At 41.1% G+C, this 12,785-nt stretch overlaps 1 protein-coding gene across 1 annotated transcript in view; it reads right to left on the reverse strand.

Moving 5' to 3' along the window:
* CFAP69 (cilia and flagella associated protein 69) overlaps positions 1–11,048 on the reverse strand; it is a 30,183-nt gene extending 19,135 nt beyond the window's left edge. Inside the window, exons 1-9 of the mRNA XM_074875605.1 lie at positions 10,842–11,048; positions 10,482–10,544; positions 9,061–9,126; positions 7,920–8,029; positions 5,856–5,932; positions 4,403–4,501; positions 1,952–2,101; positions 1,650–1,827; positions 489–612 (exon numbers count right to left, since the gene is read on the reverse strand). Coding sequence (XP_074731706.1) covers positions 489–612; positions 1,650–1,827; positions 1,952–2,101; positions 4,403–4,501; positions 5,856–5,932; positions 7,920–8,029; positions 9,061–9,126; positions 10,482–10,544; positions 10,842–11,048 — 1,074 coding nt within the window. The remainder of the gene's footprint in view (positions 1–488; positions 613–1,649; positions 1,828–1,951; positions 2,102–4,402; positions 4,502–5,855; positions 5,933–7,919; positions 8,030–9,060; positions 9,127–10,481; positions 10,545–10,841) is intronic.
* Positions 11,049–12,785: the final 1,737 nt, after the last annotated feature.

Below are 12,785 nucleotides of genomic sequence, written 5' to 3' on the forward strand. Positions count from 1 at the left end.
AATTATTTTCTCAGCATCTTATTTAGAGCTTCTGAGCTGATTTTTGGAGGACCTTCTTGTTCCCAGTTATGAGGCACAGATACTTCGGTTGAATTTGGGCCCTCTGAATACAGCCTGTACTACTACATCTTCAAACAACAAATGAGGTTTCATGCAAAACTCATTGTAACAGAATGGCACATCTGAGAATCTGTACAAGAATACAGGAGTTAACATTAACTTTTGCACATGAATAGTTAGTGTAAATTTCTAAGTATTAAATTAGGTTGATGCTAGTACTCCAGGCTAATGACCTACAGATCTGAAGTCTCTTTGAGGTAAAGGGAATTGCAGAAAGAAAAACGGTTTCTTGCTCAGCAAATCTAAGAAAGAGAAAAGCACTGGAGACAGAGCAGAACAAATACTAGAACCCCAATGGGGAAAAATACCGAGTATATAATATCAAAGGAGAAGTTATTAGTCTCTGGAATATAACTATAAATACTTACAATCATAGGTGCTGCAGGGTTTTGAGCCAGTAACATGGCAATCACCAAGAGGTCATTCCGTAGCTGACGATCATAATGCCGGAAACCATGCATGAGAAGGTCTACAAATACTTCTTTCAAAGCGCTTAAAAGAAAGTGAAATGCATTTTACCTTTTCTTTTCATATTCTAGTTTTAGACAGCTCTAGGTATATGAATCCTCATTCAGCATCACACTTTTCAAAGCCTTAGGGTTTAACTGCAAGAGAAGTAACTTAAAACTTTATTTTGAAATGGATTCTTATGTATACCACTAGACATCCAATTTAAGCATACATGCAAGGTGCATGTATTACCAATTGCACCTTCCACTGTATGTGTTATAAATGATTAATAGAAAGACATAATATTTACTCAAGCATGGAAATGGATGCTGTTGAATGATTACTGAGAAGAAATGGTCTAATCTTAAATAGTTAAAACAGTGTAACTCACTAAGGGAGAACTTGTTATTTACTCCAGCACAGGATCTACAACTAAGCCTTGTATATCATAGGATAGAATTTCCTACCAATTTTATAACATAAGCACTTCAACAGTGCAGTAATATTGGCCTACTGAGCCTAATACGTGAGCCTGAAAATGGTGCAATTAACTTTTTCATCATACAGAGCAACAGATAGGGCTATACCTCCTGCACTGTGCAGCAGAGCACCCTGATCTCCCTCTTGCCCTGTAACAGAAACAACTGCTGGTGGATTGCTGTGTTCATGAAATAAAGAGAGGCTTGACAATGAAATAGTTCTGAAGATGACTGGATGTGCTTTTAACTGGACCCTGGCCACCGAGTTTGTAAGCTATCTGCCAGGCACCTCTTGCATCATACACCATCTTCTGGCATCTCACAGGCCACAGTGCTACCTATAACTTGCTGAAACAGAAATAGATGCCTGAGGGGTCTAAATCATGGGCTACTTGGCTATGAGGTCTGATCCAGTAGTACTTCCATTTTGGAGAATCAGATATGTTAATACTGAAAACTTAATGAGGACTTAATGAGAGACCTCCATTCCCCTTTTGTATTTTCTCTCGATTAATTTCAAACAAAATGCTACACAATAGCAATGCTTTAGACGTCTCCAAAATTACAATATTAATCCACAAAATGCTTCCCTATACTTACTATACACATTCCAAGCTACTGAGCTGATTAACAACTTCTTCTTTTGAGGTGTTTTCTAACAGGTTCCATAGGATTTCTGAGGAGCGGAACACCAGCTGTCCGGAGGGATCAACATCATTTAGATACAAACAGAGTCTGCTGGCTGCTTGGGCCTTCATCATAAGTCTGCAATTTACTCCTGAAATTATTAAAATCTGAATAATTAATTCCCTGTAGGTCAGTAATTGGTTTAGGCATGTTCAGAAAACAAATGATCTAAGACCAGAAGTAATGAGATTGCTGAAAGAACAGTTTGTACTAACCGGAGCTGGAGAGATGCTGGAGAGCTTTAAGTACCCACAACTTCTCAGTAAGTTGATTTTCAACTAATGCTAGTGACAAAACCAGAGTTTCTGCTAATCCTCCTAACTCAGCCATCTGAATTTTATAGTTTGCACTTGTTGGCTGGTAACCTGCACATACAATAGCTGAAGTTATAATGCAGTAAATATTCAGAATTTTGGTTACTTTATAAAATATTCATCCCTTCTCAAGAAAGGATTGAGAACCGAGTATCATATTTCCTTGGCCCAAAATTCAATTGAAAAAAAAAAATTAATAACCAACAAGAGCTGCTTTTCTTGTATCTGAGTATTAATAGTGCTTAGAGCGTATCCAACAGACTTACACATGCTATATAAACAAATTAATTGCTTCGTAGAATTTACAGAATGAAATAACGAGCATGGTTATAGAGGGGTGAAAAACCTTCTTCAGGTCATGCAGTAAGTTGTTGGTGCAGGACCTAGTTCTCTTCTGTAGCCTATTCACTAGAGAATTGATACCTTTTATTATCGCATTACTTAAAATATGTGAATCTAACCCCTGATTTATAAGATTGCCTTTCTAATGTGTCCCTGTTTTTACTTTTGTCCATGCATACGCAAATCCGTATTTCATCACTGAACTATATGGGAAGGGGAAGCATTAAGAAAAGAAATTTATATATGCTAACTCATGAAAGTAAAATTTATCTTAAATAGCTTATAAAATATATATATATTAAATGACATGAAATGTAGGACTGATGAATGCAGATAACGCACATGGTGAAACGAGTCTTAACTAAGCATAAACTCTGATAGGCTCTAAGTATTACTTTATAGGTAATAGAACTCTGCAGGATCAAACTTTGGCAAGGTTTACATATATGCTTAGAGATGAAGAATTTGACTTTAAAAAATCAGACTGAAATACATGCTTCATTTTTGAGATAACATATCTTATTTACTAAATCTGGAGGAGAAGAATAAAATCCCTCAATATTTAACATTGACTTTTTTCTATTTTTCCCCTTATTTTTACTAGGGACCTTAAAGATCATCTCGTTCCAACCCCCCTGCCATGGGCAGGGACACCTTCCACTAGACCAGGTTGCTCAAAGCTCCGTCCAACCTGGCCTTGAACACTTTCAGGGAGGGGGCAGCCACAACTTCTCTGGGCAACCTGTTCCAGTGTCTCACCACCCTCACAGGAAGGAATTTCTTCCTTATATCTAATCTAAATCTTCCCCCTTTCAGTTTAAAACCATTACACCTCATCCTATCCCTACACTCCCTGATAAAGAGTCTCTCCCCATCTTTCCTGTAGCCCCCTTTAAGTACTGGAAGGTGCTATAAGGTCTCCCCGGAGCCTTCTCTTCTCCAGACTGAACAACCCCAATTCTCTCAGCCTGTCCTCACAGGGGAGGTGCTCCAGCCCCCTGATCATTCACTTATCTTGATGGAACTATTTACAGATATACCATTAAATGCACGCATAGCTGCTTGCAGGATTTGAGTTGTTTGTAAGGCAAAACCAGATTTATACACTTTCATATTTCTAGAATCTTGTGAGGGCTGTTGCAGCTGCAGCTTCTCTAGGCCTCCTAAAATAAATGAGAACTAGCAAGAGGGCACAGAAACTAGTGCCACGCTCTAGGAACACAGCAAGGGAGCACACTGACATCCAGCATGCTCCCTCACGTGCACTCTGGATCCACACTGTGACAAAGTTCATCTGTAGCTTGGCTGCCTATAAATCTAGTGCTGTCTCACGTGATCCTGTGCCCCTCTAGGAAGGGATCCTGACTGACTTTGCCTGATAACAGCCTCTGGCACCATCATAAGGGTCAAAGGAATAAATAGTACTGGATTCTGATGACAGTTTGCATGCCTATTTATAATACCAGAGGATCATGCTTGAGTTTGTACACAGCCATCATCAGCCTCTTTCTGCAGAGACAACTCACAAAATTTATTCAAAGCCTATGCTCAACTGTGTCCATATAATACGAACTCCATCAAATTTACATGGGCTCAGATCTATCTCTCACAAGCAACATAAGTGAAACCAGAGCTGCTTCTCTCCAAGCCACATATACAAAGTTGAAAATTACATTTCCCTTCTTATAATTTTGATCCTAACTACTCTTTCTTCCTCTGTTCAGAGAACTTGTGACTACTTCACATTTTCTGGATACTATTTAATCCTAATCCCATAAATGTAATAATTAATTCCTTGCTAATTGATGAACTAATTTCAGATTTTGAGTATGCATTTCTATAAAAACATGTTAATTGCACATTTGCCGATGCTATATATTTAATATATGAGATACGGTAACTATAGTTATAAAGAAAAATTAATCCATGGCTAACTAAAAGCATCATTTCAAAGTAGCTGGGATGATAAACACTTGATTTCTTGTGACGCTTCAAAATACTGTGCTTTACCTGAAAGCAGTTTTCTCGGTAGCTCTGTATTATAAAAGCTAACAACACACTTACAGATTTGTATTCTAACTTGAGAGCTTGGAACCCTCATCAAATAACCTGTCAGAAACAGAAAAAAAATGTAATTTACAAAGTTCTTAATTTTTGTAGAAAGTAATCTTAACAGTTCTATTTACAGTACTTAACGTTTCCTTTGGTAATACCCCCTACAAATCTGTCATTTCATGCGAAGTTTGATTATAAAACACTCAAGGGACAGGGACTCCCACACTGAAGAGGAAAAAGGGGCCTTGGAAGAGTAGCGTAATTTTAATCAAAAAGTGATCTCCTCTGCTTTATGGCTACAGACCCTTGTAAGAGAACGGATGTTATTCTAGAAGTTGTGGAATTCAGGAGCAAGCTACTACACTAGGTTGTTGTCATCATTACAATGTCAGAAACTCTTCTTCTAGCAAACATGATATGACATAAAGAGAGCACAGAAACAGACCTTTTCCCACAAGATAAAGAGAATTCCATTGAGAGCTACCAGTGCCTAACATGGATAATATAAACAATCTTTTAGGTTTTAGTGTCTTTTTGTACATGCTACTCTAAAGAGAATCTGAAACTATCTGAAACTAGGAGGCCATCCTGCTATCTACTTGGACCTGTGAAAACAGACTTCTACAAGTATTTTTTTCTCACGCATTTCAAAGGTAATCTTTTTTTCATTTGTGACAGGCTGATTGTGCTACCTCTTTACCGTTAAGTGAGCTGATATACCACTCCTGCTCTATTCTGAATCCTTTTTGACCTACAGTGCTTGCAGTATTTTCTTTGAAAATCACAAATGTGACATGCAAGCTTGTAAAAAGATATTTTGGTACTAAGAGGTCCAGTGATATTAAGTCATGACTGACACTTTTTCCTCAACAGGTCTCTTAAAACAGATTTCAGAAAGATAGAAACTCATGGCTCAGATGCAGCAAGAGGCTGAAGTCAGAAAGTGCTGCTCCTAGCAAGGCATGGCGCTAAACTGACTAGTATTTTGCCTTTGTAGGTGATAGGTCTCAGGCTTTTGGGTTTTGAAGGTTTGAGTTGGGAGTCAGGAGTTACCGTTTCTCACTTGTTTCTTCCATTTGGTTTCAAAGAATCAGGAAGGATACATGTTCCTCTTATCCCAGGCTTGTGTTTATAGTAATACACCCATTTCTCAGAGCAAAATGAAATGAAACAGGCTATAGACAGGTTTAGTTCTTCAGCTGTACTGATAAAGTTATCTCATGTACCTTCTGACATTGGCAAATAGGTAATTCTGCTAGCTAATCTGCAGACAGAGGACTGAATGAATAGTTGAAAAAAATTACATACATTTACAAAGGAGGTAAGAAATTAAAATTGCGCTAATAGTACAGTTAATTTTATTATGGCATAATAATAATTTTATTGTAGTATATCAGTTTACGCTCACCCAGTTGTGCAATGGATTTTGAAACTGCCACAGAATAGCTTATTTCATCAGATAATTTCTTTTTTTGGAATGGTAACCTGCAAAATGAAATTTAAAAATATTACAACTATTCTTAAAACACTGCAGAAGAACAGTTTAATCAAGTCACCAGAAAAGCTCAATAGATTTTCTCTTATTCCTTGACATTTTTTGCAAATAAGGACACTTTTCCCAGGACAAGCACATTCTTGGCAATGTTGATTCTACACTGAAGTTCCAGTTCCATAATCTGGCAATTACATTTTGGCAAGTAGTGGAACATGTTCATAGATAATATCTTCATAATTCATATTTAATGCAACAAGAAATAGTGAATAAACAAATGTCACTTAAATGTGGAAGATTAAATACTGGAACCTAGGCGCTATCAGGCTATTGCAGAGCTACGCTATGCACAGACATATGCAGAAGTGGAAAAAAAGAATCATATCCCTGGGCAAGGCCTCTTGGTATGGATAAAAATAAACCCAATAAACTGACCCCAAATAGCCCAATGACAAGTTTATTTTTAAACACAAGGTATTAAGAAATATTCAATAACATTTGCAAAGTACTCAGATATGACATAAACATGTAAGTGCTAAAAATTCTCTAACAGTAAACATTACAATATTACGCTACTGTCTCTGCAGCTCATAGTGTAGAAGCAGCTTTCCGGTAGGCTTACCTCTGTAAACATAGCCAGAGAAAAAGAAAGGAGAGAGCAAATAGTGGAATAAATGGGGGGAAGAAAGAAGAATCAGACGTTGAAAAACAACTGGGAAGAAGACAGGTAAACAGCAGCAGTTATGAGAGAGTGGAAAATTTTACTACATGACTTCTAGCATCTGAAAGGAAATTTTAAATAACAGCCTCTCCCTCTAGTTACAGGCTTCTCTGTCACATGAAGTAGCAGTGAATTGTGGTAGAATTTCCATAGTACAGAAATTAAAGCAAAACTCAAGGGTGCAATCTTCCAAAATATATTCACTGCAGAAACCACAATTATTGCTGAACTGCTGGAAGAGATGAAAAATCTTGAAAAATCTTACTCACAACTACATTTCATCGACTTTATACACTCATTCTCAGTTTTGTCACGCTTCTGCCAAACACTGAAGAAAATGAAACTTCGTAATGTACTTTCTCATTCTCCACTGTGTGGCAGCAAAGGAAAGCAGTACAACTGATGGTGCCCAGAGAACTGAAAGATGCAGCTGAGAAGTTCTACATTTATTAAACCTAACAGCTAAGAGGAAGCTGTGTAAAAACCTATTTGAAGATGTGGTTTACTGTGCGACTCATATTCTGTCTGGCGTAATTTTTCTCTTCCTTATTCTCTCCAATTATAATTGAATGCAGGAATAACTGTAGTTACAAGCATTCCACAAGTACCTTTATTAAATTATTGAGGAGGAGATAACTACTGACAAGTGTGGATACCACCTAAATTCTATTCTACAAATAATTTAAAGTACTGTATGACAATGAAGATGCCCAAAAGCTCATGCAATATGTTTTTAAAATAATTATAAATCCCAAATCCTCCAATTGTTGGGGTTCTTGCTCTTCTGCAATATGGCTTGCCATTTTGTAAAGCTTGCCTTCAAGGTATTAAAGGGTCTTTGTGTCACCTCAGGCCTTTAAACTTATACTTCTGAGGTACGTTTTGAAACAGCAAAACGTACCTCAGCAGGACTTAGCTGCTGAATTGTTTGAAGCCAGCAGTCCCAGAACAACTTACTCAGGTACCTTGGGGAATCTTGCTTCCAAGCAAGCTGGGGCCAATAACAATACAGTTTTGAATTACATAATCGGTAGCTCCACAGATACTGAACTGCTAAAATGGGTCCCTCCTTCACGCCAGCAGAAATTGGACTCAAGGAAAACACAGTTCATGAAAAGGAAGGATGATATAATAGATGCCTTGCAGATATAGATGCCTTGTAGGTAGGTGCTGTATGGATATGTCAGTTGCCTTAGAAAATGTATGAACATGTTAATAAGCAGTGTTTAAATCTCTAAAAGAAGGGCTGAAGTACTTACCCACATAATTTAATAAGTTCACATAAAGGCTCAGTGAAAGCTTCTTGCTCATTCATTTTTTCTGCACACAGGTTAAGAATTTTGATTATTTGTGCTAAATCCTTAAGGGGCTTTTAATTTAAAGTTAAGGAAATCAGATTGTTTGTACTGCTCTGAATCAGCAGAAAAAGTTGAAAACTGTATTTATCATACTTTAAAGATACAATCAAGAAAAAACAAGGCAAGTGCTTTCAAAGTTAGATGTCTAAATGAAGCATATGAGTCAATACTTAGGTTTTTCGAAGCAATCTTACAGAAGTACAACTCTTGCAAATCTGATTTAGCTTTATCAGTTGAACTCACTGTAAGTTCAGCACTGAGTATCTAAAAACATAGGATGAAAAGTTTTTACATCACAGTGTCAGATTTACCTATCTAAATTCTGAGACAGCCTTGAGGTATTTAAATTCTTTCCTACTCTAGTCCCAAGTGACTAAACTTTGAAAATCTGGACATATCTCATTTAGGATAGAGGCACAAGATCAAAACTGAACAGATCACTGTGACTGAGAAGTTACTACCAATCCATTGACTCATGGCAAGTGCCTGTTAAGTACTTAGCCACAACTCAATTGTGAAGTAATGCGATAGCTTAAATCACTGTGGCAACTGTACAAAATTAATCACATTTTTCCATATGCACACCCTCCCTAGTACTTCTGATTATTGGAAGTCTTTCAATTTGTAATGTAAATAGGAAAAAAGTTTCCCATAAATTAGTCTGACATTATTTGTTTTTAAAATGCCTCCTCACTGGAAGTCGTTGCTATTTTATCTACTGCTTCTTAAGTAGTGGCAATTATTATGCTTGTCTATTCTGAGTTGAAAGTACACTAATCACATCTTGAACACTCCCAACCCCTGTACAGGTGAGATCCCTCTACTGAATTTTGTAGTAAATTAATCTAGCATCCAAGAATCTTGCTAACATACCAACCTTGGCTGTGTGTGCACCAGAAGGCCAATGATGAGAATGTATGTGGACCATCACTGCTCTCCATGTAGAAGCACAGCACATCATAAAATGCTTTGCTGAAAAGTCAGAGCATTATCATACATAAAACACCATGACTCCAGAACTTTACAGTGGCAAAAAGGATACCAGCCCATTTTCAAAACACTTGACTACCTTCTTGAGAGTTTTCAGCTGCTCTTTTTCCAAATCTTTCTTAAGTAAAAGAATGAAAAGCAGGTTTTAATTGCAGTTTGCCTTAGAACATTAAATGATTACGTTTATCCCCTTTTAAGTTTAAATGAAAGTGGAAACCAGATTAAAAAATCACAAGACACAATGAAGTTCTGAAAGTGCTTTGCAGCAGGATTAGCTCCTTGATTAAGCCTCCTTTCTAAGTACGGAGTCTGCGCTCTTGTAACTGAACAGGCTTTTTAAAACTTACATCTTTTGTTCAAATGTGTGGGCTCTTTCTCTTATTCTGTGAAAGACAAATAAGAAAACCAAACCTATGTCACACAAGCCATAAATGTATAAAAATGTAGATCTAAGTGGCTTAGAGTAGAGCTTTGCCACCACTAGGAAACAGTCTGCAAATTCAAAGTTGAAAACAACTGAAGTGAGGATATGTCAGGGTGAGTCAGTGATATGCAGCATTAATTCCAGCTCTTCTGAGCACCTCCACGCTGGGAAAGAGCACTGCAATTTGAGGCAGGCCAGAAAGTTGTTTCAGGAATCTACAAGCCCAGAATCCTAAGGGCATTTTATCATATACCTTATACTCTCTAGACAAGCAGTAAGCAATATCATCCAGTACATTTTTCCTCAAGTCATTAGGTTTATTCTATCAGCTCTGTCAGATGGGGAAAAAAAAAAGGACATGAACTACTTGTCTGTGGGGCACTAACTTAAAATGTGGTTTGTTTAATCAAGATCTTGTTTTAAGAATATAAATTATTAGGTTTTTAGATCAAAAATAACTGATGGCTTAGTGAATTTAGTCTGCCAGATCTTCTTGTGGAAACCAAAACCAGTCCACGAGATCACGCTCTCCTGCGTGCGTAGATAGGTAGTCATACTTGTTTCTCAACACTGAACTTTGTGTATTTCTCCTTCCTTTAAAATCACCTCCACGGAAAAATGTTAGCAGTTAACTTGGGAATTACATAAATTCCCGACATATTTTCAGTAACCGTATGTATTTCTGTTTCTCAGCTATAGGTTTCAGCACTCTAAAACTCCCAGATAAACTAGCCATTTTGCATGTCTAGCTTTTAAGTGCACATGCTTTTGTCTTTTTTTCTGGAAAAGTGCCTGCGTGAGGATGTACTGGGTTATATATATTTTTTTTAATACAAAACCATCATTGATATAATTCCCTATTACAACTACCATCTTTAGAAGAAGCGTTCGAATACCAGAACAAATACTTCAGCCTTGTGCTCTGCAGCCCCAGCCACCAGTGCCACCTGGTTTATTTAGGGCAGGTACTAAATTAATCGTATAAAACATTTTTCTAAGCCCCATTACCACCTGTGTAACTGAAATCACGAGGTATCAGGCTTACTTACTGAGTCTGAAACTTCGAGTAGTTTGATGACGTGATTCAGATCCACTGATCTTAACTGTGCATCCTGGAAAAGTCACACTTTTTAACTTTTTGTTGTTGACTGTGTTTTAAAAGTGCTTAAACCTTAAAATGTAAAAGTGCCACGTTGAACCAGCATGAATCTACCCGCGGTCGGGTAAATCCACGCTGTGTGGAGCACAAACCGGGGCTTGTTCTCAGCCCGAGGTAGCGGCCAAGCCAAGCCCAGTCCAGCCCAGCCAGGCCCGGCCGGGCCCAGGCAGCGCCACCGGGCCGGCGGCGGCGGCAGCTGCAGGCGGCGGTGGGGGGGAGTGGGCGCCTCCCGGCCGCGGGGGAAGCTCACCTGGGCGGCGCCGAGGCCCGCGCCGGCGTCCGAGGCGTTCCTGTGCCGCTCCCCGCCGCAGCGGGAGGGGCCGGGGGCCGGCGACAGCGCCGGGGAGCGGGTCGGGGATCGGGTCGCGGGGCGGGGGGGCGCCGGGGGCGCCGCCAGGGAGGACATGGGGCCGGCCCCGCCGCCGCCGGCACCCGCGCGGCCTCGCGCCGTTGCCATGGGAGCGGGGCGGCGCCACCTCCCGGCGCCGGGGCCCGGGCAGCGCCCGCCGGCAGCGCGCGGGGCGGCGGGCAGCGCGCGGCCTGCCGGGACCGGCGCGGTGTGGGGCTGCGCCCCGCGTCCCCCCTGCGGCCTGCGGGCCCCGGCCCTGCCCCTCCCGCAGGGGCTACATGGCCGCAGCCCCGCCGCGGCGCCGGCGGGTGACGCCCTCCTCCGCCCTGCCGTTGCATGGCCCGTTGTGACACACTCCCGCAGCCAGAAAATGGTCTCCCCGCCCGCGGGGGTGCAGTGCGGGGCCCGGGCTTCTCCCGCCTGGTGGGCAGCCGGGAGAGGGGCTGGTCGGTCCGTAACTTCTGAGGATGAACAATTCCAGGGTGAGAGACCCCAATGGCAAACCCCGGCGTCGGCGGGACAGCCCTGCCTGGGGCAGCCTGGCCTGGGGAGAGGCGGCCGGAGTCTCGGCTCTGCATCGGCTGACACCAAACGGGTGCCTAATGCCTGGAAAGCAATAAAGGCAGGGACAAAGCACGAGGGGATTTGGGTATTTTCTCTTCTCCTTGCTCAGTTTTCATCCCGAGGTTTGTTATGGCATCTGCCAGCACAGCCGCTGCTGTGGGGATACCTACACACCCGAGGGGCGTGGGGTCCCATTCTGAAATGCGCTCTGCGGGACAGGACGGGAGCGTGGCTGAGCCCGCCAACGCCACACTGCCCGGGAGCACCCGGCCCTTTCTGGGCTTAGCCTGGAGGAGGAGAGTGGGGTACCCAGAGGTGGCTGCAGCAGAAGGTGACAGACACCTCATGGCGTGGTCGCAGGCCGCTCGCCTCGGCTGCCCGCCGCAGGGTTGGGATACGCTTTGGACAAGTTGTGCAGATGCAACTTTGGATATGCACGTATCCTAGGTTTTTGACTGCAGGCACTGTTGATACCAACCTCAGCTTTCATTAATGTAATTTTTAACTCCTGTGGTTCCAAATACATATTTGAATACATGAATAAATTTATTAAATGCTGAGATAGCTGTTTGAGTTTCCAGACAGCTTTTATAGGAAAAGAAGTGATTGATAACTGAAACAAGAAAGAAACCTTTATGGCTCCAGCTATAACCAGCACAGTTCATACTTTAATTCTCCCCAGCTTGCATGCTACACCCCTCCCATTTCACACCTGCCTTCTTCAGAAATAAGCAAGATGTGTATCATGTTTAGTACTCACACACGCTATACAGTTCTTCCATCAAAGGGAAAATACACAGTACCGCACGTACTCATCCACACTCTGCATTTTGTAGAAGTTCATCCTGTATACAACTCCAAAATGATAGCAAAAATAGAGCCTAGCTCTAGTGGAATGGGACTCTAATTTGAAAAACACAATGACCACTTTGACCTCCATACCATCCCGAGTGGCGTTCAGAGGCACACAGGTCATACAGTGGCAGGACCTGTAGGACATTATAGTGCATCCACCTAATGCGACGATGCAGCTGCCAGCCCAGTGTTTGATGCTTTTCATCCACTCACGTACACACATCTCTCCGTTCCTCTAACCATTTTAACTAGCCCTTCCATGTTCTCCTTAAACATTTGTTTCTGTGAAGATTCTCAGTGGCTGTCTTGTATCTGGGCCTACACTGGATGGAACAAGCCTTTTTGTTAAGTATTTGGAATGAATTGTAATCACAGTGCTTACAGGTCTGCGAGCAGCACTAAACAAACTGGATCACAGATCTTTTT

This window comes from Strix uralensis, chromosome 1 (assembly GCF_047716275.1).
Source record: "Strix uralensis isolate ZFMK-TIS-50842 chromosome 1, bStrUra1, whole genome shotgun sequence".
In the NCBI taxonomy this organism is placed as follows: Eukaryota; Metazoa; Chordata; class Aves; order Strigiformes; family Strigidae; genus Strix; species Strix uralensis.